This window comes from Mus caroli, chromosome 11 (genome assembly GCF_900094665.2).
Source record: "Mus caroli chromosome 11, CAROLI_EIJ_v1.1, whole genome shotgun sequence".
NCBI lineage: Eukaryota > Metazoa > Chordata > Mammalia > Rodentia > Muridae > Mus > Mus caroli.
In genome coordinates this window covers 85,581,737-85,608,368 of record NC_034580.1, presented here as the reverse complement: position 1 = coordinate 85,608,368, position 26,632 = coordinate 85,581,737, and the positions used below count along the sequence as shown (strand labels likewise).

At 46.0% G+C, this 26,632-nt stretch overlaps 1 protein-coding gene across 2 annotated transcripts in view; it reads left to right on the top strand.

Annotated features, from left to right (window-relative positions):
* Hlf (HLF transcription factor, PAR bZIP family member) overlaps nucleotides 1-24,080 on the top strand; it is a 55,566-nt gene extending 31,486 nt beyond the window's left edge. Inside the window, exons 3-4 of one of the 2 annotated variants that reach the window (XM_021177294.2) lie at nucleotides 14,751-14,971; nucleotides 19,692-24,080. In XM_021177294.2, coding sequence (XP_021032953.1) covers nucleotides 14,751-14,971; nucleotides 19,692-19,910 — 440 coding nt within the window. In that variant the 3' untranslated portion in view covers nucleotides 19,911-24,080. The remainder of the gene's footprint in view (nucleotides 1-14,750; nucleotides 14,972-19,691) is intronic. The other variant, XM_021177295.2, reaches the window with a different exon arrangement.
* The last annotated feature ends 2,552 nt before the right edge of the window (nucleotides 24,081-26,632 follow it).

The following is a 26,632-nucleotide window of genomic DNA, read 5'->3' as shown; positions in this document are numbered from 1 at the left end:
GCCTTAGTTTCAAATATACCCTCTTTCAACTCACTTACCATTTAAGCTCCTGCAAAGTACTTAATCTGTTCAGTTGTATTGTTTGTCTATTTGTTTGGTTGGCTTCATTTTTTTTTTTTTTTTTTTGAGACAGACTCTGGCTCCTAGCCTGGAATGGTCTTAAACTCCCCGACCTTCTTGTCTTTACTTCCCAGTACTGGGTTAGGGGGCCGAATCTCCACAGTCAGCCTGTATTGTTTCCCACATTTCTTTGTTTGTTTGTTTGGTTGGTTGGTTTTTGTTTTTTCAAGGCAGGGTTTCTCTGTGTAGCCCTGGCTGTCCTGGAACTCACTCTGTAGACCAGGCTGGCCTCGAACTCAGAAATCCGCTTGCCTCTGCCTCCCGAGTGCTGGGATTAAAGGTGTGCGCCACCACTGCCCAGCTCCCACTTGTTTAATGGCGGTGATATCATAGGTGCTTGGTTCGGAGGCATGCTAACTGCTCATTAGTGAGCAGCAGGGTTGTCAGGTGGATCTCTCTTTGGTCAGTTCCATTTATGTCTTGTTAAAAAGCTGGTGGCTGTTTCTAAGCACTTCACACTGAGGCTCCTCCTCTGCCAGAGCCTAAAGGGTCCCCGTTCCTTCCCCAGGATATTTGCATTGACTTCCTCATTGCCCTGTTCTCTTCCGAGAGAGGCCCTGAAATCAGCACATCTGTAACTGGTTAACATTGCTCTTCAGATGTCTAAATCTCCCTAGAAACCTGAGGTGCATGTCCGGGAGGCTTCTCCATCGGGTATCCATGGGCACATGGGGCCATTAGAGGCCTTTCCCTCTGGATGTGTTCATTCTGCCTATCTCCCCTGTCAGTGAATGATAACACCTATCCAGGTATCCACGCTAAAACTCACACTCATCCCACATCAGTAACGAGTCTCACCCGTTCTGGTCCTCGGCTAACCCCACCTCCGTGCCAATATTCATTTTCCAGAAAAGAGCCATGCACGTGACGTTCTTGCTCCGATCTCCCCCGCTGGCCGGCATTTCCTGACTGGGGAAATCTGAACATCTCTAACTATATCTTCTGCTCTCAATCCATACTCTTTGCCCCTCGGCTCCAGCTGTTTCCTTGACTGGAGTATGACTTCGCCTGTGTCTGGAGGCTTCCTGTGTTCTGTTCCCTCTCCCGGCTTAATCTTCATGTTTTTACTTTCTGGCCGGTTTCCAGACTTGGCCTAGAACCGATGCCAGCTCTCTTTGAAGAGCCTTCCCGGATGTCCTGTACTCCCTCCAAAGACATAGATTAACAATCAACTTTTCAACTGCAACCTTTGGCTCTTTGGACAAAGTTCTTTCAATCACTTCACAGCCTGTACACTAATCACCTGTGTACTTACGAGTCTCCACAGCCAAACTGCATGTTTTCTAGAGTTCCCTCTTCTGCTCTCAGAGCCCCATCTACAGTAGGCACCCAACAAAAGGTTTTGAAGTAAATACATGCTTTTATCACCAAGCATGTGTTACTCTCCTATATAAGTTATGGCTGTGGTCTTGCCTGGAAAGATTTACAATCAAGTTTGAGGACTGGTAGTTATTTTAAAAGTCAAGAGTCATTTACAGTGATACAAACTCCAGGTTGGCATATGTGCAAAATGACTTAGCTAGTATTCCGAGAGAAATCAGCGTGCCCTACTGCTTTCTACTAAAGTTGCCTTAAGGGGAAACAGAGGCCTGGGATCAGGGCTTCTTAGTGGTCGGACAAAGAGAGATGCTAAGATGTAAAAGCCAAAAGGTTTGCCTCGGGCAGATTGTACATGGCAGGGGCCATGTGCCTCACCACGGAGGTCACCTACCACCAAGGGCCTGGGGCTGAGAGGCACTGGAAAATTATGGGCTGCTTTTGATCATGGTAAAGATATCCTGAAGGGAGTACACTGGCAGTTCTGTGGGTGGATGGGATCGCTTCTGGCAGAAAGACATAGTAGAAACACAGCTTGATTGTCCAAGTCTTATGTGAACGGGCCTGCATCCAGCCCATGACCAGAGCCCCAAGCACGGAAGAGAAACTACCCAGAGCTTGCTATTTAGTTACTAGACCTAGGAGGAGCGTGTCTAACCTCTCAATCTTTAATCTCGATATTTCAAGGGTCAGGGAGTCACCCCTAAGGATCCTGTAACTGAGAGGGTCTTCGGAGTCCAGACCATGGCTCTTTTCGCCATACTGCCTAAGAGTAGATGTTAAACTTTAAAGCCAGACAGCATTGAGAAATACTTTCAGGCATGAGGAACCATGCAGGAAGGGTGAATGAAGGTCAACAGGAGGCTGGAGCTGGTCTGGGCTCGAACACATCCAGGCCTGAGATGCCAGTGAGACTGGAGAGCCTGACTGGCAACCTGCACCTTGGTTATCACTCTCTGTGAACTTCAGGGTGGGAGAGGTGCAGAGAGCTCTTGGACGGAAACCAAGGAACGAGATTGGGGCAGCAGGGTTGGGTGTTCATTTCTGGGTGCCAAACTTGGAGCCTTGTGCAGGGGAAAATGTGCAGCTCTCTTTGACATGCCACAGATGTACCTGAATGCGAGTCATGTTATCCAGAAGTTGAGTTTTCAAACAATCCTGTTTGCCTTCCTCTGTTTTATTGAATTTGGGCCAGGGGTCGGCAGGGGGCAAGGCTGTGAAGAGCACTGGCCCCTTTGTTTGCACTTAGGTCCTAGGTTAAGAGTGGATGAGAGCAAACAGCGTCTCTTCCTTTGGTCTCCTGTTTCACGGCCCCCTTTCTAAATCCAACCCAAAGGAGAGCCTTCAGTGTAATAACTAATCCTGGCAGCACTTTGTAAACTGCGGGTTTCAAATGACTAGGCCTGCACATTTCCACCAACTCCAGCAATTAAAGAGTCTCCGGGGACCTAGGCAGTGCTGATGCTAGTGGTGGGTACTGCTGTTGAAAAAAAAAAAAAAAACCGGGAAGAGCCGCTTTCTGAAAATAGACTGCAGGTATGGGACAGCTCATTTCCCGGCTCGATAAGGAGGTCGCCCGTCCTAGGGGGAGTCAGGTAGATTGCTTACTGGTTCAATTTTTTCCCACCAGTAAAATGTACCCACTTAGCCTTACCCATTTCACAGGGTTGGCAGGGTGGGCAGAATGAGGTCATCGATGGGCAGTGGGTACCCAAGGAGGTCTAGATGTTCATGCCGAGAGCAGAAGCCTTCCCCTCCCCCTCCATGGAGATATGATGGCACTGACAGCCTTCAGCACTTTGCATACCACAGAGGGCCTCTCTAGTGGGTTGACTGTGGTCTGTCTGTCTTTCTTCTCACTCCATTGGCCCCTTTGGCTTGCCCTTTGTTATGTGCAGTTGTGGAAAGGCAGTCTGGACTGGCAGCCTTGGGAAGAGGGAACTGGCTGATCCTGTTCAGAGGAACTGCTTTAAGGCCACTTTGCAAAGTTTAAGCCAGCCAGCAATCTGAATTCACCTTTTATTCCCCAGGACTTAACCTCACCCTCGCCCCGTCTCTACGTAGTTCCAGGTATTGGAGTGGAGTGTGGGACGGGGAAATGGTGCCTGACAGGGACAGAGAGAGCAAGCCATCTTGTTTCCCATCCATGGCATCTGGCGTCTGTACCCACCTCTGAGGCTTTGAAGCTGCAAGATCCCAAGCGCAACTCAGGCTGGCGTTCAGTGCTGTTGGCACCGTGAGTTCATTTGTGGCCTCCTGAAGTGTTATTACTGCTTAGAGAAGCCACAGAGTCCTACATGCTGGCTTCTGCCACTCTGTGACACCCTCACCCCAACCTCCAACCGGGTCTGGGTGAGGTTTTCAGCTTAGTGAAGAGCAGTTAGAGGGCGCTTTGTTGTCCTCTCCTCGGGGACAAAAGCGGGAAGGCCTAGGGCCACACACACTCTGACCTCTAGTTCAAACATCTGTTCCTTCCCCACCCGACTGGCTTCTGCCAGGCTGTGGTTGTGAGCTCTGGTCCCACCACGCAGCGGGTTCAAGAAGGCAGATTTTGCTGACAGCTCTGGCAAGAGGCCTGATGACAAATACCCTTGGAACGGGAGGCCTTGCTAATCCTCCGGGCCAAGCTCCTGCCAAGTTAGAAGCTGCCAAGTCAAGTCAGGGCCACTCTGAGTTCTGATCCACGGCCCCAGGGCAAAGTGCTTGTCCTAGGCACGGGGTCACACTCGGCAGTGTCTAACAGGCTTAGCAAGGCTAGCACTAGAGGAAATGGGAGCCAAGGGCATGGCAGGAGAGAGGTTCAGACTCCAGACCTACCCAGGGCCTTCCCTCTTGCTGTGGTCCCATGGTTCCAGGGGAGGTGAGCAGCATTGTCTATTCCCCAGGCTGCAGGTGAGGGGACGGGACTCTTGATTATAGAGGGACTGGCCTGAAGCTTTAGAGCTCTGTGGGTGAAAAGCCCCGATCTGTCTGTATTTTTGATGTGCAACGTTCCCTCCTCTAGAAGAGGTCCCAGAAAAGGGTCCTAGTTGGGAACGAGAGCCGCAGAATGGCCATCTACCCACAGGGAACACAGTCACGCTACTCATAAGGACTCTAGATATAAAACACTTCTCCCCCATGAAGTGACCTGTAAGCCAACTTCTTTCCATCCAGTAGGTGTGTGATGCCTGTTGAGAAACCCTGTCTTCTCAGGGGGTGGGGAGGGAGGATTGACTGGATGCATAGAGGTTCTCTACATAAGCTTGTATGTGAGGGGCCACAGTGATGCGGTGCTGGCCCGGCGCCTCAGTGGTTCTCTTGTCAAATGTGGTCCTGCTCTCGGCACGAGTTTACTCTTCTGGGTTTAGAGCAAGGAGGAGCTGAAGCAGAGACACAGAGGGAGAGAGGAACAAAAGACTGTCCTTGCCCCTTTGTATGACCAGCTCTTGTCTTACCTGTTGGGTCCCGAGATGTGCGGATCTGAAGAGGGCTCCTTTTGCTCCCCTGCTGCCAGGGTGAGAGAGGGTAAGGTAAAGGAGAAATCATGCATTTAGGGTCTGGCTGGCTAGTGCCTGAGTCCCCACTGACTTGAGTGACTTAATGTAAGTAGTCTCATCGTCTGTCCTTTCTCTGTTACTTCCCTAAAACAAGAGGCTGTGTCCCTGAGCAGGGCAGGCTGATAATTCAATGCCGTTCTGTTCAGAGGACCCTTAGCCTATTCATGATACAGGGCTGCTCCTGGCTTGCCCTGGAGGCAGGACTAGGATCCGTGGCCCCAGCAGTGGTGTATCTGCTGGTTGCAGAGTGAGGAAGAGGAGGCGAATCTGACTATTGTTGGGCATGCCTGGCAAATGATGCAGTGTTTCAGAGCTGATTCTGCGCCTCTGCTTTTCCATCCCTTTATTTCCACATCTGGAGACTGAGGATGCTAGTAAGTCCACCCTCGGAGAGCTGACGTGGGGATTTAACAAAGGAGCGAACCTTTCTGAGAAGCCCGAGGGAAGCAAGGGTTCCACCTGGTTACCCTTCCGGTTACGAACAGTGGTCGGTACTCACTACTCATGGGAGGGAACACCACACATCTGCTTGCCCCCAGGACACACTGCGCCCGTTTCACACTGGTTAGAGCAGAGCAGCTCCCTTCCTGCTGTCCACACACCAGGGCTCAGATGGGGCTACAGATTTACTGCTCACCCTTATTTCTGCTGACAGCCTGTTAACTCCATGAACAGAGGTGTTGGATAAAAGCCTGGAGATGAGAAGCACCTTTACAGTGGGACTTTGTTTGTATTTAGTCTTCAGGCTTGAGAGTGAATGCTTCTTGGCACCATGTCTGAGTATGTTTTGCGGGGGGGGGGGGGGGGGGGGGGGGGGGGGGGGGGGGAGAAGGGGGGAATATGTGTGTGAAAAGAGGGGAGGATACATATATAAACACACACACATAGATAGATAGATAGATAGATAGATAGATAGATAGATAGATAGATAGATAGAGAGGCAGGCAGGCAGGCAGGCAGGCAGGCAGGCAGGCAGGCAGGCAGGCAGGCAGGCAGGCAGAAAAAGCACCCGGGATCCCAGGCTCAGGACACTTAAAAACATGGAACTTTAAAATAAGCTTTTAGTTGTTGGGGGAGCAGAGTACCCTTTCCAGTATAATCTTAGGCTAAGCCTTTTCTTTCTTTCCTTTTGTTCACACACACACACACACACACACACACACACACACACACACACACACACACACACACCATGGTGTATATGTATATGAAGGTCAGAGGAGGATGAACGGCCTGCAGTGTTGCTCTCAGCTCACTCTCCTGAGCTAGACAGTGAGCCCCAATGATCTTCCTGCCTGTGTCAGCCTCAGTACTGCGGTCAGAGCTTGTGCAGGACCAGCTCGGTTATTGTGCCTTAACCTGCTCAGATCTGAAATCATCCCCTTGCTTGTGCCACAGGCTTTCTTACCCAGAGAGCCATCTTTCCAGCTCCAAGGAAAACCCTTTTTGTCTTTTTCTTTTCTCTGCCTTTAACTCCTCTCTTCTCTCCTACAGCCTCTCTTTTTATTTAATCTGCATTTCTTCTTTCATTCACTCCTCTGTCCCTTCTTCAGTTTCTTCCTTCATCCCATTTCTTACATCTCCTTTGGCCCCTTTCTTCCTGCTCTTCTTGCTTTGTAACTTCTTGGGTGGTCTTCCCCCGGTGACATTTAGCACAGCTCCCTGCAAAACAGATATCCAAGAAAAATGTGCCCACTTTAAAAAAAAAAGTCTTAATTTTTCAGATTTTTGAAAAGTAAAGGCACCCCTTAGAAGCAATTTGAAGGCCAAAGTAGGAAAAACTAGTCCCCGTTTCAGTGCTACAGGAGGTAATAGTGTGGATGAATAGTAAGAGGAAACCCAAGGGTTAGATGGGCAGTGGGTGAGCCTGAAGTCCATCAGAGGATTGGAGCGGGAACAAAAATCATGCAAGGGAGCAGGCAGGGAGTGGAGGGGGAGAATGTTGTAGCTAGGGACTGTACTAAATACCCAGGCCGGAGGCAGCTAGTACATGGGTGTGTGAATGGACAGGAAGGGCTAGTGTGGGAGGGGAGTCTCCAATGTTGTCACAAGGTGATGGAGTGATTCTGGAAGCTTCGAGAGCAGACCTGCCTGAATGTCTGCTTGCAGAGTGTCTTCTGGCTGCCATATTACATGATTAGCCAAGGGTGGAAGGACAGAGAGAGAACAGACAGGACGACAGAGGTTGCAATAGTTCAGGAGAGGGATGGTGATGGCTTAGAATTAGGGACAAACCTGCAAGTGAGTGAGTGGGTCTCTGTGATCCTGGAACGTACCTTTTACATTTGTGGTTATAGATGGACCTCTCCCCAAGTTCTCTCCAGTTCCTGTGCTAAACATTTTACCTGCGTACATTGTTGAATTCATTGTCACAGTCTTTTCTCCCTGGCTGTTCAGCCAACACTCTGACATCCTTTTGTATACAAGGAGACCAGAACTCACAAAGAACTATAAGATCATCTCTATCTCTCTCCATCTCTTTGTCTATCTCTGTCTCTCTGCCACTCCTCCCCCCCCCCCCGTGTGTATGTGTGTGTGTGTGTGTGTGTGTGTGAGACCGATCATTTCTTTTTCCAAACAGATTTTGATGGGGTGTGGAAGAGCTGTTAGTTTTGTTCACTTTTTCATGAGTGTTCTGATATGTACACTCATGAAATAAGTAATTCATGAGTAATATACAAGTGGCAGAACTGGAATTAGAAAGAGCTTAATCATGTCTCCATTCTCAGTCCAGTGTTAGCTACTTAACCCCCAATTCAATGGGACTGGGACCATAAACATCCCCACTTGAAGTAGCTCAGTTCTTGGAACAGTTATCTGCTGCCTCGAGAATGCTAACCAGTCACAAAAACCCGGGAACATACGCAAGTAAGGATTTATGGTTCAGGCAAGTGCAACTCCTCTGAGTCAGGCAGTGGCTGTTCTGGCCTTAGCTGGACCCACACTTTCCAGGGGAGCAGGTGATTGAGCTGATCCCCTGGCCTCTCTAGTGCCCGTCCTTCCAGCAGGCTCGCCCAAACGCGTTATGGCAATGACACACACGCTACTGACAGAGACAGGCTCCTTCATGGTGCCTTTAGGCCTGGATGCAGAAAGCCAAAGCGCTCTTCCCATAGTCTCTGGGCCAATGCAAGACAGGAGACAAGCCCAGATTAGAGAGGCTTGGAAATAGATCATGCCTGAAATTGCAAAGCCACATGGAAATGTTGTGGGCCGGGGAGGGATGGGACCTCGGGCCACTGGAATGTACCCACACTTGTAGGGTGTTTGTTAAAGGAGATAGTGTCCTTTGCCATCAGAACAGACACCAGCTGACCTGGACTCAAAGTCTGGGAAGACCCACACTTTTAGGATATACTCAGGAGGCTTTTATTTAATCTCTGTACATATTGCAGCCTCTCCTTATTGATCCAGAAATATCATGATAGTCCCCCAATGGACCTCTTATATGCTAAAGGGATTTTCAGGAACAAGGGTGTTTTATATTGAAGCAGGCAGGCTATGAACCCTGAATGTGGTTTTCTCTTGAAATCTGGGAGGTTCCAAGAGAGGAAAAGATGCTATTAGGACCATCTGGGATCCAGGAGATCATAACAAACAAACAGACCTCAAACTAATGAAGGAGAGGGAAGAAGCAGGCAAGAGAGAAAGACCTGAGACTAGGCTCTGGATCAGAAGGCTTTTCACCAGTTGGATGGAAAGGGGTCCCTTCTGACCAATGGACAAATCACATCCTCTTTTCCCAGCCTTTCTTTCCTTGTTAAATTTTGTTTACTTTTATTTCATGTGCATTGGTGTTTTGCCCGAATTGTATATCTGTATCTGGGTGTCAGATCCCATCGAAATGGAGTTAGAGACAGCTGTGACCTACCATGTGGGTGCTGGGAATTGAACACAGGTCCTTTAGAAGAGCAACCAGGGCTCTTAACCACTGACTCATCTCTCTAGACCCCTGTCGGCCTTTTTTTTGATAGAGGATGATTTCCCTCAGCCTGCTCATGCTCTTGAGGGACTAACACTGAGTGATGATGATGTCTTTGTCTCTTTGTACATCACTGCTTTAAATCTAATGCCTGTCCACTGGAATGGGAGCACATTAGAAGGGTTGCAGTCCCTGTAACTAGCTTTGGGGACTAAATAATAAATAAAATGGTTATTTGTTACTTTAATGCAGCTGTAGTTTAAGAACACAAACCAATGACCTGAGCAGACTGCTGCTATCCCCATTCACTGAGGCCAGATAATCAGCTAATTGGACAGGGACTGACACGTTCTTATGAAAGAAGAGGAACAAGGAGGTTTTGGCAGGCCTGCAAGGTGACCAAAGTGGAGCCCAACTTTGGGTCTGAGGTGACTTCGAGTCTCTTCCCAGATTTCCATAGGATCTCTGTTCTACCTTTTTCTCTGGAATCCTCCTTGGCTCTTCTGTAAATGAGGGTCATCATGAGGCCAGTAGAAGAAAAACACAATGCCTATCAGACTGCTGAACCCTCTTAGTGGGGTTGAACCTGCAGGGTTTAAAGCAAACCTCAGAGAAACGTTAAGCTTAAACATAACAACTACAGGGTCGGGGTGGGGGGCACACAATTATCTTAACATCTTTTAAAGTGGTGAGGCCTCTTCTGGTTCCATATCCCCAGTGCACTGAGCCACAGCTAAGGTCACCCCTATTGATTCTTGGGTGCCTCCCTCGTCCCGGCCATGTCTCATCCTGGAGATGTCCCCACCACCACCTCCACACCCCCATCAGTTGCAGGTTTCCATTGATTTTCATGGTCATCTAGCCATCTTTCATGTCCTTCTGCACACCTGATCTTGGATCCCCCATTTCCCTCCCTCCCAGCTCCCACCTTCCATCTGCCCCTTATGACTATTTTATTCTCCCTTCTAAATGAGATTCAGGCTTCCTCAATTGGGCCTTCTTAGAGGACAAAGGGAGGTGGAAGGGGAAGGGGGAAGGGAGAAGGTGGAAGGGAGAAGGGGCAAGAGGAAGGATGGTGGGATGGGGTTGACCAGGAGGGAGTGGTCAGTGAGCAGGCTGCAAAGTGAATAAGTTAAAAACGATTTAAGAAAAATAAAGAGGGTGAGGCATTTGAGGAAATTTAATGTTCTTATTTCTGATTTGAAAAACAACTGCCAATACAATAGGGGTGGAAGTCCCTACCTCTGAGACTGTGACCCTTTGGGGTTTTACAGTGTGAGGTTTCCACAGCATCTTCCACTGACGTGGATTACCCATTTTACCTCATTCCACCTCATATTGCTGATGCAGATGATGCTGATACGGTGAGATTAAAGCTCTTCTCTTTGAGAGGAAGAAGCAGGAATTATAAGCATTTGAAGCGAGCTGGAACTAGCCCTAGAGGTGGATGATAAAAGTACTTACTAAAACGTTAAGAAAAATCAGACTTGCTAAAACTGTTAGAAGCAGGATGGGGGTGGGGGAAGTCGATGGCTTTGAGCCTGGCATCTCAAAACCTGTCACTTCCTACATACCAGCAAAAACCAGTTAGGAAACAGAGGAACCAGTAACAGCTACTATAGAGCATTTAAATTTAACAAACACAGCAAAAATGTGACAAGTTAAGGCCACTATAAGAACTGAACTTTATTTTTTTAAGATCCCCATATAAAAATGGGATATTCAATATGTAAAGATAACTCCGCCTGCATGGCTCACTTGCAGTCTTCACCCAAAACTCCCAAAGAAGATTTTAAACAAAACTCAACAAAGGCATTCTGAAACTCCCCCCAAAGGTGGTGTGTGTAGGAGCAACCACAGACATCCTTTAGAAGTACTATAGTGGGGCTGGAGAGATGGCTTGGTGGTTAAGAGCACTGACTGTTTTTCCAGAGGTCCTGAGTTCAATTCCCAGCACCCACATGGTGGCTCACAACCATCTGTAATAGGATCTGAAGACCCCTTCTGGTGTGTCTAAAGACAGCGATGTACTCACATAAAATAAATAAATAAATCTTTTTTTTAAAAAAGAAGTACTCTAATGAAGACATATCTTGTTCTGTCAAATGTTAAGGCTTACCAATATTAGTCATTAGAGCCAGTCATTTGGAAAACGTTAGTTAGCAACTTTTTTTTTTTTTTATGTTGTACAGGAAAGGAAATTCTGAGTGAGTCAAATAAACCCGTTATAGCTGTAATACAGGATTATATACCGATATGTGAACATATCGTGTACATATGTCAGATATACAGTTACAATGGAAAATCCCTTAGTGGTGAAGCTCTATACCATCATAAACAGGGTGGGAAAACCTGTTCGGTGTAAGCTGGATAAGAAGGCAATGAAGTTTAGTTTTAGAGTTGGATAAACACTGGGCTCAGGGAGCTAAAAAGTGCTTGCCACTGAGTCTGATGGGCTGAGTTTGATATCCAAGACCCGCCCGGTAAAAGGGAAGAACCAACCCACACAAGTTGCCCTCCGACCTCAACGAATGTGCACAAATGAGCTCCCACATATAACTCTCAAAGGCTCACAAAATAGATAAAATATAATAAAATTACCTTTAAAGTACAAAACAAATGCCTATCTTTTTAAATCTTTCTGAGAATTTCATATATATATATGTATGTATATATATATATTCTGTTTATATTATCATTTCTACACCTCCCTCTTTTCATCCCACTTCTCCTGTGCCCCTCACCCCTCAAATTTATGACCTCATACTTAATTATATGTGTAATATTTATATTTAATTATATAAAAGTATATTTGATTATGGCATATATTATAATAATAAAATAATTATTGGAAATATTACATATATGTATATCCTGCTGAGACTGTTTAATGTTGTTCCAATGTATATGTGGTTAAGACTGACCACTTAAGATCGGATAAATTGCTAGTCCCTGGAGAAGATTGATTCACTGTCTCTCAGCAGCCATTAAGAACTAACCTGTAGCTCTTCATCTAGAGGTCGAGCCTTTTAAAATTCCCCCATCCACATTGGTAGATCAGTTGGTGGTGTCACTGTCAGCTGAGATCTCCTAAGTGTAGCTTCCCTACCATTTATAGAAGACCCTATCTCATAGCAGACATTTTGATCCTCTTGTCAACTTGCTCTTACAATCTTTCTGCCCCCCCCCCCCCCACTCCTCAGTGTTCCCTGAGCCTTTGGTGTAAGAGCTGTGTTGTAGATGTCTCCGTTGGGGATAGATAAAACTAGGAAGGGTACACAGTACACAGAGAAGAACTGACTCCTGCAAGTTCTCCCTCCCCCCTTTCACACACACACACACACACACACACACACACACACACACACACCCCTAACAAACTTACATAAAAAGGTCGGAGAAGAGAGGGAGGGATGCCTACGAACTGGTCAAGGAAGTGGTGATAGGACATTAGGTAGTATTGTTATCCAGTTCAAAGATACTTCCTTCATGAATAATAACATCCCTATTTGATGGACAAGAGGTTCCAGGATGAAATTGTATTATCGCCCTCCAGTACAGAACTCAGCAGTCCTTAGAAGTTGGAGCTATGCAGCAGCTTGGCTAATGAGAGAAACCCCATCACCTGCCAATGCCTGGGGTTTGGGGGGGGGGGCTTCCTCGTTGGCAGGCAGTGCACAAAGAGAGCTCAAAGCAGAGAAGGGACCTAGAAGGTCATCTGGGCCATTTATTTTTCAAGCTCCCTCCCAGGCCTTTTCAGAAACAGGCTTGCAGGGTTTCAGTTTCGCTACAATATAAGCAATGGGTAGCATGGTTCACCCTGGGGTAGATTTTTAATGAAACCTACAGATTTCTTCCTACACGGGGGCCTAGCTCTGGCGAAGAGGAAGAAGAGGAGCCGGGCCAAATGCAGCTGAGCTGTGTCCTCTCATTTATTCTCCGGGCATGAAAGGAGCAATTGTACAACTCAGATGAAACCAGAAGTTAAGCTGCAGAACTCCCGGCATAAACATTTGGTCTGTTATTAAGTTCACTCTCACCAGCAAGACAAAGAAGCACAAGCCACCCATTGTTCCGGGGATGTTTGTGCAGTCCAGTGGCTTAGTCTGTAGAGGGTTCAAGTAGAAGTTAGGTTGTCTCCATTATGCCCTTTCTGATCTGCTCAATGCTTTAGTTGAATGTGCCCCTTCTCAGCATCCGTATAGCCACTCTTACTTGTGGGCGTGGTGCACCGCAACTGCTTTGTATCTGACCTGTCTCTACCCGTGGCCCCTTCAGTCCATCTTACCCCCAAGAGTCTTGTTCTAAACTAGCCGTTTGCCACTTCACTCCTCAAAATTCTCCTGTGACATTCAGTGTCGTTTGGTCTGTTATATCCCCACACCTGGGGCCAACAGCTCCAGTAGTTTTACCCAAACTCATTCTGTCTTCTGGTTCTGGGTTCCAACAACTGATGACTATTCGTAGCCAACTGGATGGATGGGGATGTAACGCAGTGGTGGAGCACCTGCCTGCAGTGCTCAGGACCCCAGGTTCTATCCCCTGGGAGCTGAGGAGACGGCTCAGTTGGCAAAGTGTCTGCCACAAAAGCATTAAGGACCTGAATTCAGATCCCTAGCGTCCATGTAAAAACCCAAGAGGGAGAGAGGGGTAAAGACGAGCAGATCCCCAAAGCTCACTGGCCAGCCAGCGTAACAACATTTACCAGTGTCAGGTTCAATGAGAGACACCATCTTGAAAAATGAAGGTGGAGCGCAGTTGAGAAATGGCACCTAGTGTCTACCTCCTGCCTCGTAGGCATCTCTGTACACACACGTGTGCACGTGCACATACCTACAATGACAGGTACACACACACAACAACCCAACACGCACAGACACTGACATACTTGTGTCTATCTGCATGTTGCACCTAGAGTGCCCTTTTGTGGGTGACTGTCTCAGGATGCAGCTCTACCAGTGCCATCGGTCACCAGTGCCATCGGTGGGATACCCTCTACCACCACCCCCACCAACCTCTTTTGTGTTATGTATGGGTTTCTATACTCTGGATGCACCTGAGATTGATGTCCATCCTATAACCACTACACCCTACCCTAACTGGCTAATTCTAGGTCTGTCTCTGTGACTTACCCAGGAAGCAACCTGAAGTGACCACCTTGTGACTCAATCCATTACATCATCCAGCATGCTGGGTGCGTAGCTGATGCTCCATGTGTATCTTAGAGTTACAAACTGCTGTGACAAAGCAGTTCCTCATTGAAAGACGTCAGGGAAGGAACTTAAATAGACCAGGAACCTAGGGGCAGGAGTTGATGAAGACCACGGAGGAATACTGCTTACTGGATTGCTCCTTAATCCTTGCTCAGCCTGCTTTCTTAAACCACCCAGCATCACTAGCTCAGAGGCGGCGTCAGCCACAGTGACCTGAGTCCTCCCACATCTATGGTCAATTTTAAAACAATGTACCACAGTCTTGCCCTAGGCCAACCTGGTGGACACATCTCTGTTGAGGTTCCTTCTCCCCAATTGACTCTAACTTGTGTCAAATTGACATACAACTAGTCACAGCAATGCATATTGATAGGAAAGTGGGAATGTGTGCGTGTTTTAAACTTTCTTGATCCTGTTTGTGAACAAGTACGTATGTGTCTTTGTTTTGCCCGATAATAACACGAGTCGATCATGTTCTGCCTTGTTCTTGGAAAAACAGTGAAGATGAATAAGGACCAAAGGCAGCAAGGTCAGAACAAGTGGAGTGAAGACTCCAAACACTCCTAGAGAATTGCCAAGTGGCTCTGACCTGGGTGGCCTTAGAGTTGACCCTAAGTTAATACTCCCGTGTTTTTCCAGGCCAGCTGTTGCCAGCAAACCGCAATACACCGAGTCCCATTGACCCTGACACCATCCAGGTACCAGTCGGGTATGAACCAGACCCGGCAGATCTTGCCCTCTCCAGCATCCCGGGGCAGGAAATGTTTGACCCTCGCAAACGGAAGTTCTCCGAGGAAGAACTGAAGCCACAGCCCATGATTAAGAAAGCTCGCAAAGTCTTCATTCCCGATGATTTGAAGGTAAATTGGAACTGGTAATCAGGCCATGGGCAAATGGAGAGTGGGATCATGGGAAACTAAACAGGTGGTTTTTGGAAGTCTGTACGCACACAGAACAAAGGATCTGAGAGGTCCGAGGATATTTGTTGGCACGTGACTTCCTGCCACAGTACTTCCTCTCTAGGAGTTTTCTGAAATACGCTTTCATGGCTTGAGACTAATCAGACTTAAGGAGAAGCAGTCAAAGATCCGGCGATGTTGAGTCCCCGAAGGAAGCAAATTGGCTCGTCTCTACAAGGGATCCCATGGGAGCCCATGCATCAAGCTCAACTCTTTTAATGTTGCAAGGGGATGGAGGGTGGGGAGATGTTTTGAGAAGGGCGCTTGGACTGGAATGCAGTCTTTTGAGGCTTATGTCCAGTGTTCATTGTTGCTTGTTAGTAAGCTCTACTGTTTTTCCCTGGGTGCCTTAGGGACCTAACAAGTCTGAATTTCCCCTTGCATATTAATGACTCTGGGTGACCAAGATGACATATTGTGGGTAGAGATGATGGATCCATTGCTATTATCTGACATTCACTAAACAGGTAGTTGTGGGTGGTTTTTTCCTGGACTGTGTTGAAGGGGATATGTCATTTATCGGGAAACAGAATCACCTGTTTTGTTCATTCTGATTCATTTGCCTTAGGATGCAGAATATGCCCGAAACTCTGCCAGCATAGAAGTACTTATAGTTATCCATTTCATAGGACTTTTTCTATTTATGCTTCTTTCCAATCATGAGAACAATAGACGAGTGCACATAGTCAACCACAGTTAGCCCTTTCCTAACACCTGGTCCCCATTGCCCATCCCCCAGTAGGCCTCATGTGTAGACACACTCCATAGGGAAATGAGAGTTGGGGACATCGTGTGAACTAACATAGGCCAGTCTTTCCTCCTTTTTATATCTAGAAAGAACACAAGAGGCAGATGTACCCAGAGGATCTAAAGCATGCCTGTTACCCTCACCTCTGAGAACTCCTGAATTGCTCCAAAATGGGCGAGAGTCACGACTGAACTCCAAAGTTATCACTTTACAGTTGAGGGTATGGAGAAGCAGGAAGGGGAATGGAGGGGAACTTTACTTTTAGAGGAAGATAGGTTCTAGACAGGTCGCTGTAGCGTGACAAATCCAGACAAGGGGCCCTGGCGTAACAAATCAAAAGCTGCCACTCTTAAGAATCAAACCCAACAAAGTCTACAGGAAATGTACCAGAAAACCCGGACTTCTCGGGGCTTCGGTGGTTAGACTCTAAGGGGCCACAGGATCAGGTTTAACCTGAATAAAGTACCTTCTTGCCGTTGGATGCCTTCCAGGGTCTTGAGTTCTTAGCAGTCTAAGTCTGTGTATTTCAGAGTTTTATCTCTTCACCCAAACCATGAAGCCTGTTCAGCCTGGGCCTCTTCTTGACTGGGATGTGGTTTGACAGGATACTACCAAGGAGTAGATTAAACTTGTAGCCAGACCTTCAGAGAATCTCCAAGTTTGCACGTTTGAAGAGTGAGCGTACTTAATGGCCCGTGTACTCTTGGCAGCAAAGAGGCCGTGATGAACCATCTGGGCTGGAATCATATGTATTGCTGCTGTCATGGCTAAGCCTACCCTTTCCCCATGGTGGGTAGGGAGCTGGCAGGAACCTTCTCCTGCAATGTGCCTGCCCTCGGAGGTGGTTTTCAATTGCAGGTGAAATCTCAAAACACAAGTCAGGAGCTGCTGAGAAGCAGGAAGAAGAGCTGTGAGGGTCTCTCCCTTCAGCAGAGAGGACTGAGCCCAGGGTGGGTGGGAGACAAGGTGTGTGTGGCTCTCAGCACTGATGGACAAGTAAACCAGAAATAGAGTGGGGAGGAACCTACCAAGAATGCTGTTCCCCACAAGTGCTTAGCCTTTTCTCCGAAGCTGGCCTTCTGGGTTAGCATATATACTGAGGGAGACCTGAATGAGGACATACTGGTATTCCTTGCTGATAATGCACATCACATTTATTTCTTACCACTCTTAAGGGTCATTCATTCACTTGGCAAACAGCTTTCAGAGGCTCAGGGGATTCTAGTGTTTGCCAACATCAGCACCGCACTCGATCTCATAGAAATTCTAGTCCATAGAGAAAAGGGCAGTGTCATCTGTTAGAGGTAGGTGATGAGTGGGTCCCTGAGTGAAGGTCACTGGGAAGCCAGAGGGCATCAGCTCTGGGCAGGTACAAGATGGGCCATGGGATCCAGTGTGAACTCCATCATTCCCACTAGAGTTCTTGCCTCCCTGTCTCCAATCAAAAAAACGAAAGGAGGCAAGCTGGTGCTTCTAGACCAGGATATCCCTTCTCCCATCATTCCCATTTTCTCCATCCTTTCTTACAGCTCTGTTCTTTGCTTCCCTCCTACTTAAGAGTCTTTTGCTAGCTCGTCTGCCCATGCGAGCAGGTGAGGCTGGGGAGGAAGGCACTTTACAAGTGATAAGAATGCTAGGAAGCCTGAGCCAGAACTCCCAATGAGAACTGAGTGTGAAGAGTTAGTTGTTACGTTACGGTCAATTGGTGACTCATTGGCCCTTAAAGACCTGGTCAGAATTGTCACAGAACACCAGAGTCATTCTACCACTTCCCAAGGCTGTGCTCATATATAGCCTCACCTCCTGCCCTCGTGTGCCTTGAGCGTTGGCTCTGATCCATTCGGACTCAGCCATTCAGCAGAACGTTCTTGGAAACCGTACTCCCGGGCATATTGACAAGTGTGGTAAACTTCCTGGTAATAACTATAAAGGGGGACAGAATGGAGGAGGACACCCAAGTCCCACCAAGAGCCTCCATCAGAGCTGGGTGCTTCACTGCTGTGCAGATACCTCCATTGTGTGATGTCACTGGGGTTCCCAGGACCTCCCAGCCATCCTCCCTTTCTGCCCTTTCCACCAGCGTTGAGAAGCACAAACAGCAAATTCTATCAACAACCACAGCAAGCTCATCCAGGCATTCCCCCAAGGGCTCCCTCTTCCCTAAGAAGAATTTGCAAACCAGCTGTTACAAAGATGCCCTTTTGATCCCGTTACACATTATGAAATGTATAGAAATCTCGAGGCAACTTATGAACAAAGGATAGTCTTGTGACCAGCAGGCAGGAAGTGCCTTCACACACTTTCCATCTCACACATGGTCTCCACACAAGGTGCATGTCTGCTGAGGAGAGTGGACAGAGGCAGACCACTGATCCTGATCTTTGTTTTGCAACTTTTGAGCTTCACCCATGTGAGTGACTTCCTCCAGTGCCAACTGTCCTTGGAGTCTTGAGAGAGGGCAGGGATTAGCCTCGCCTACCAATTCGATATGAACTAAAGTATCAGCTTTGCTAAGACAGAGATATTTGCTGGAGCAAGTTGATGATACAAAAGGAGTTGCAAAAATTCCGTTTTGCACCGTCCCCTCTGTGGATTAAGAAGATCCAAAAGATCCCCCACAGTCCACCTAGGGAGCTTTTCTTTCTTTTGGTAGGGGGAGCAATGATGGAGGAAGATATGAGAATTCCAGATAGGGTAATTGAAACCCAGCAAGTAGTTACGCAGGAAATTAGAATACATTATTTAAATGTTAGCCATTGGTAGGAGTACATTGAGTAATGAAAGCCAATATATTTTTTTAATTTCTGTTTTCAATTACTGAAGTGCACATAGCCCTTATGTGACATTCTGATAGCTCAGGATATAAACTAAAAGGGTGGCTGAGCCTCCTCGTGTGTGTTGGCTCACTGGTTTGGTCCCCCTTATAGTTGGACCTATATTAGCCACTATAAATCCATCTGGCCATGTCTGTATTAGTAAAGTATAATGTTAGTCAAACTGTGATGGACATGCATGCTCTCCAGCAGATTGCTGTCGTTTCTACACATATCACAGGGGATTACACACATCTTTGCAGTCCCCACCCCATCTCAGGTCTTTATTTTTAAAATCCGTAGAGTATATCCATATGTGACTATGATGATGTAGTTATCAACCCTACTATAGATGATTCGTTTTTTCTCATTTTTGACTTTTGCAAATAATTTTATAACCAAGAATGCATCTGTGTCTATGAACATGGAGAATGCTAGATGAAATCATAGAGGTGGAATTGCTATAGCAACATTATATTCATTAAGATAGATTGTAGAGAGACTTGGCATGGTGGTGCTAAGGAGGCAATGGCAGGAGGATCAGGAGTTCAAAACCACCCTTGGTTACATAGTAAGTTCAAGACTAGCCTGGGATATGTAAGACTTTATCTTAAAAAGGGGGTGTTAGTTAATTTAAAATTTATATGTGTCGACTGTTGAGAGATAGCACCATATTGCCTTCCAGTGACACAGTCCCAACTTAGAGAAGCCTACATGTGTACTCATGGGATTAAAGTAAGTTAAAAAAAAGTTCAACAAAGAAAGTGAAGAAAATTGGAATGGAATTTAGGGAGTGTGGTGAGCCTTTGGCATTCAGCTGAACTCTCCGCTCTCCCGTACTGGCACACAACTGCGTTGGGCAAAGCCTGTTGCGACAGGTTGGTCCTTTCTCTAGGACCAAAGCCATGGCTGGCAGACCATACCCTCAGACATGTAGAAGCTGAAAAGGAAGGAGACAGAAATGAAGAAACCCAGGCTGGTGTCTCAGCACACCCCTGGCTGCCACCCAGTGCTGCTGAAACCTAATATCTTGTTTCTTTTTCCTTCTGTAACTAATGAGCAGGATGACAAGTACTGGGCGAGGCGCAGAAAGAACAATATGGCGGCCAAGCGCTCCCGTGATGCCCGGCGGCTGAAGGAGAACCAGATCGCAATCCGGGCCTCATTCCTGGAGAAGGAGAACTCGGCCCTCCGCCAGGAGGTGGCTGACTTAAGGAAGGAGCTGGGCAAATGCAAGAACATACTTGCCAAGTACGAGGCCAGGCACGGGCCCCTGTAAGATGGCATTTTTGTGGGCTGGCTTTTGAATAGATGGACAGCTTGTTTCCTGTCTGGTAGCACCACACCCAAACCAACCTTTCTGACATCAGCACTTTACCAGAGGCATAAACGCAACTGACTCATATTTTGGTGTGCATCTGTGCATATGTATGTATGTTTGTGTGTGTGTATATGTGCTTATGGTCCCATGTGTGGTCAGCGGTGTGCATATGTGAGCGTGTGTATGTGTGTATTCCTTCACACTTGTCGTTTAAAGATAGTCCTCTTGTTGTCTTTTAGTTCCAAACAAGAAAGGTGCCATGTTTCTTATTCCACCCTGGAGACTCCCATGGGGTTTCCTCTCCTTCCTTCTCCCTTCCTGCCCCTTTCTGCCTTGCTCCATGTTCTAGTGATCTTACTTGGCCAGGGTCTGTGTTGCTTTAGGAAGCAGGACCCTGGATCTCAGTCATCAAGACCATAAGCTCTTGTTTCTGTTTCAGCCATGAATTACCATGCTGGAAAGGTGCATAGCGTATACCCTAGCACTGCGCTGCAGCTGAATTCCTTCATAGGTTGCCCCACTTCCCTTCCCCTTTTCCTCCCTACCCTTTCTCGTTTTTTTCCTTTCAGTTTTGGTGACACTTGTCTTCAAATTTAAAGTGCTGTTTAGATTTAGTAGAGTCCCATATTTACTTACTGCTACCTACTAAGTTTCCTTTTAATTCCACCAACCCCAGATAAGTAAGTACCATTCCTTATAGAACACAGAGTGTGTTTTGCACTGTCTGTACCTAAAGCAATAATCCTAGTGTACGCTAGAGCATGCTGCCTGAGTATTAACTAGTGGACGTAGGAAAAATTTTTCCCTACCTAGGAATTTCACTGTCTTTTTAAAAAAAACTCAAAAATCAAGTAATGCATTTGTGCATGACCAGAATATTCTCAGGACAGGGAAGCAGAGGGCAACGGATGGCCTACGAATGAGGGGTTAATTTATCAGTATGTACGCCAAAAACATAATAATAATGCATCTTGGAGAAGCCTTTGCCACGGTGTGCTTCGTCTTGCGTCTCCCCTTCCCACACCCAGCCCATTCCCACTTTTCTAGTCCATTCACTTTCTCCATTTCCCTCTTGATATTCAAAACGATTGACTTAAGATTCAGTTCACCCACTTTGTTTTGTAATATATATTTTTTGTGGGGGGACGATAAAAGCCCTCCCTTGACCTCCCCACCCCTTGTGGTGTCCTTTTGAATGCCTCACAAATGAATGACTCCGGAGCCCGTGTTTCTCATCCTCTGTTTGCTTTTGAACATATGTGCGCCTATCAAGTGGACTTCTGAAAAAAAAAATGAATGTAAAAGACACTGGTGTATCTCAGAATGGGATGGTGTTGTCACAAACTGTGGTTTCTCCGATCAATTTAAATGTTTACTATAGACCAAAAGGAGAGATTATTAAATCGTTTAATGTTTATACAGAGTAATTATAGGAAGTTCTTTTTTTGTACAGTATTTTTCAGATATAAATACTGACAATGTATTTTGGAAGACATATATTATATATAGAAAAGAGAAAAAAAAGGAAAACTATTCCGTGTTTTAAAATTATATAGCAAAGATATATATTCACCAATGCTGTTCAGAGGAGTGCTTGGGGGCTTTTGAAATCTTTAATATTTTAAACCTATTACTGACACATCAGCATGTTTTCTGCTTAAAATTAAAATTTTATGACAATACTGAGGCTTGCTGTGACGACTCCTGCTCCAACGCTTTCTTGTTTCTTATTAGGTCTCAGAAGGAAGTCAGTTAACGTCACCCAAAAGCACAAAACGGGTTTTAGTCAAATATTTATTGGATGATCCAGTGTTTTTTAGGAAAAGCATCTGCCACATAAATGTTCACTTCAGGATTCTGAGTCGTTGGAATGGAGTGTGGCTGCCAGAGCCCCAGATGATTTTGTTCGCTTTCGGCCTGTGTATCTATCTCACGCAGTGTAAGGTTGACCTCGGTGCTATGTGTACGGCTTAGAGTTTGATAGCTGTTTTGACTTTAAAGATGGCTGTTATTTTGTTTCACTGAGTTGTATAATGTCAAGAGAGTCTGCTGTTTCTTCAAAGGCACATTTTTGTGCTCGATTAAAATCCCCTTTCATCCATGGATGTTTTCCGGTCTCCTGCCTCCACAGTACCTGACTTCTCTGCAGATCCAGTGATCCCCTCCTCACTCCCTCAGCCACTCTGCTGTCTAGTGTCACAGTTCTGGAAAACGAGACCTGTAGGGTTTCTTCCCAGGTTCCTGTTTCATTCCACGGTGAGAGATGAGAGAGTGAGAGAATTAAAATACATTTTGCAAGCAAATTACAGATTAAAAAAATGCTTCAACCATGTTGTATAGAACTGAATAAGAGATAATTCAGTAATAGCCATGGGACAACAAAGAGTTGGTCCTTTTGAAGATAGAAAAAGAGGGGGACTGCAGAACTGATCAATGACAGTGCTCGCCAGGGCAAAGATGAATACTTAAGGAGAGAAGTGTTCAAGGGTTGCACTGTGGCCCACCCAGACACATGGAACCATCCAGTAGTCGCTGAAGAAAAGCATGCCTGGCCTTTCTTGGAATTGTTTTTACCAAAAGAACATCACAAATGTTTTCTGCAGAAGATATAAAAAGATCATAATAAAACTTATTCTTTTGTATACCAGGAAAGGTTTTAGGAAACCTACCTCATTCAAAACAAAACAAAACAAAACAAAAAAACTCAAGACTTTGGAATCTCCACAGGTGCCTTATCTGTAGGTAATTATCAGTCCCCCACCCCCAGGCTGATTTCTCTTTGCCCCTGGATATTAACTAGATGAGAAAATGCCATCCAATGCCCTGAGAAGCTAGAACCCAGGGTCAGATGACTGCAGCAGACCATAGCCATTAGGAAGTCCCATTGTCAACTGTCACCATTTCAAGGTAGGCATCTTTCCATGGTTAATTATTTGATCATTCCAAATGCATCTGAAATGTTGCATGCCCTGCCATTCAGATGCAAAGCACTTCCGGGTCAGGTCATGTCTTTTCATTAGTCACATGGATTCTCAAAGAAAGTTAAAAAAAGGGATCAGGGTTTCTCTCTGCTGATGCTCCCCTGAGGGCATGGGAGGGCTTTGGGTGGCAGTCTCCAACTCTAGAGGGACTGGTGCTTTGGGTCATTCACAAACCACATCAGGAATGGCTGGGCCAGGCCTTTGTCTCGAAATAGAACAGGCCTTGAAGGGACCATCCTTTGTAGAAGAAGGAGAAGAATGGGCCTATGTTTGAGAAGGGCATGATGGGACTCAGTCACCGGGTGAGGGGGGAGCCAGATAAAAGAACCCAGAGGTTCTTTCTAACCCATTAGCTTACTGTGGGAATTTACACTGAGTCTAAACATACCTTCGAAAGGGCTACAGCTCGGGTCTGGATGACCTGCCGTGAGTTGTAAGTGACAATGTCTCTCCTGTCCAAGGATGAAACGACTGATGTTGTGTAAAATACAAGGAATACTTTGCTCTTTCTAAAAGTTTGTTCCGTTTTGCCCTTAGCATTCCTTTAGAAAAACTCAAAACTTCCTCAGAGTTAAATAGTGAGGTCCTCAGGCCACTGCCTGTGGATCTCAGACAGCTCTGTGTGTGGCTTGTCCCCACCGGCTGGGGTTGGCTTCCTGCAGCTGACTAGGCTGAGGTGTGATGCCCTCCCTCCCTGGGTACATACCTTCTTCTCTGGCTCTGATTGCACTCGGTTCCTACTGAGGGCTCCTGAGTACAACCCTCTGGGGAAGCCACATTCAACTCCAGGTGTTCGGTAAAAATCAGTGTCAATAATAAATGAACAAAACTTGTAGGTCTTGATGGACTGAATTTTCAGTAACTACAGTTAATGCACTCTTGCCAAAATCTGTGTTGGGGAATGTGTGTTTGTGTATGGATGTTTAAGTGGAGACAGAAAATCTGTAATTTTTTTTAGCACCTCACCAGACATAACAATTAGGTATTATCCTTTTGACAACACCACAAAGATTGCATCTGTCAAACAGGCTCAAGTTAACAAGAGGTTAGTGTAATTGTATACCATGATATTGCTGGTATTTATGCTGTCAAGTCCAAAACTTCATTTGTTCTTCTAAATGTTTAATAAACTAATTTTTTTCCTTTTTTCATGTATTTTTTTTGTGACCAGCTGGCTACCAATTGATTTTGTTTCTATCACCATAACCGAGAGACCATTTGCAGAGGTTTGCATAGATGATAATTATGCTGTCTAATTAGTAATAAAGTATCATTTATTGATAACTTACATACTAAGTACTTCACTACACACATGGAATATTTTAGTCCCAAAATAATAGAAAGCATACAATGAAGTTATGATTTTTATACAGCAAGAAATGACAGGAATTGCCAACTGGGCAAGTTAAGAAGCTTACCTAAGGGGGTGGAGAACTGACTCAGAGGTGAAGAGCTCTGGCTGCTTTTCCAGAAGACCCAGGTTCGATTCCCAGCACCCACCATGGCAGCCCACAACTGCCTACAACTCCAGTTCCAGGGGATCTGGTACCCTCTTCTGACCTTTATGTGTACAGACATTTATACAACCAAAACTTATCAGTACATATAAAATTTAAAAATTAAAAATAAAAAAGTGTTCTTAAAGATGGAAGTGACAGAGATCACTACTGATCTATATGCCATATAGACACAGAGCTCAGAAGCTAGTCTGGGTCTATGTTCTTGTTGGGTAAACAAAAATAACCCAAGGACTTATAGGGGCACAGATCAATCGATTAGAAGCTGATTTGAGTTGGGACCCAGAAATCTGAATATTTTTAATGCTCCCAGCTAACTCCCACATATGAATAAGCTCAGATGACCCTCAAGATCTGAAGGGGGATGGTTCCAGAACCTCAGCAGTGACCAAAAATCCGTGACACTCAAGTTCTTTATATAACATGGTGCGGTGTTGCCTTTGTAGCCTATTAAGTCTAACTGATGCTATAAGTCACCTCTGAGGTGCCTCTGCCTACTACAGTGTAAAGTGTCACGTAAGTGGATATATCTATAGGCAATGATGAAGATGGGAAAGTCTGTACGCATGCAGCGAGGACACAATTGTCCCGGAGCCAACAACACAGCACACAAGAGCAACATCCAACTTGAGACTTCATCCAGGACGTCTTCAAGCAGGTCCATTTACAGGAAAGAGATTACATATAAGGGCTGCAAGAACGTCTTTAAATTGGGTCCTTGTACATGCACTCCTTGGAAATTCTTTGTTCTCCAACAGGTCTACCAATTTGACAGCTGGTTAAAAGTAAGCTAATCTCTGTGCACACTCTGGTTTGTCAAGTGTTCCTCGAATGCTGAGCCGACCAACCAGTGAAGGAGCAAACGGCAGATGCCTGAAGGCCTTTGTGTTCCTTCTAAGTCCTCAGACTTCCCAGGTCTTCACCTTCCCACTGCCTCAAAGTTCAGATTCCCAGAAAGTCTATACAACACTTAGCTTCATAATTACCCTCTCCAGCCCCATCTTTTGGACAGCAGCTAATTTGACAGGGCTTCAGTTCCTTACAACCAGTTCTGGCTAGCTGGTAACACACACACACACACACACACACACACACCACTTGGCAGATCTATAAATTCCCAGCCAAGATGCGTTACTCACTCATACTGTCCAGCCCCCACCCCTCTTCTTGGACTTTTCACTTGATAGATAAGAAGCCTCTAGAATGAACTGGCTCAGGATTAGTGTCCTCTATCTGGCCTTTGAAAATCAAATGACTAGCAGGAAGGATACAAGGAAACAGAGAGCCCATTTAGCCACTCTGTCCCTCAGGCTAAATCCCCTTGTAAGGCTTCTCTTTCAACTGTAACAGAGAACAGGAAGTGGATTAATAGCCCAGCTGGTATCCATCCATACCTGTTTTGATTCGACCATGTAATGTCCATCACAGGCTAATGGTTTGAATTTGGTCACCAGCTAGTGATGCTACGCTTGGAGGTTTCAAAACCTCTGGGTGATGAGACCTAGAGGGGGGATATACAACCCTGGAATGGATGCTTAGAAGTTCTGTTTCCACCTCCGCATCATCCCCCAACCCTGGCCCTACCTGTCTGACGCAAGCTTCCCTCTGCCAGGTGCTCCTCCTGCCATATCACAAGGACCAAATGACCATGGGCTAAATGCTCTGCAGCCATCAGCCAAAATAATTGCTACCTTGTAAGCATAACATACATACATATGTAAGTATGTGTGTGTGCGCGTGTGTATGTGTATGTATGTGTATGTATGCATGTATATATATATATATATATATATATATATATATATATATATATATATATATACTATCTATCTAGTCACCTCAGTGAGAAAAGAAACCCAGTATACCTCTGTGATGGTTAATGTCAACTGTTGATTTGATGACTTAGAATCATCTGGGAGGAGAGGGTTAGTTGAGATGGAAGACTCATCTAAGGTGGCAGCATTCCATGGGAGGGGATTCTGGACTCTGTGCTGAGTAAGCATGTATCACTCTCCATTCTATGGATATCCATTGTCTATGGATACAATGTAGCCAGTTGCCCCACGCTCCAGTGAATGTCCTACCACTGTAGACTGAACGCTGACCTTGGGATAGTAATAAACCCTTCCTGCCTGTACTGGCTGGTTTTGTGTGTCAACTTGACACAGCTGGAGTTATCACA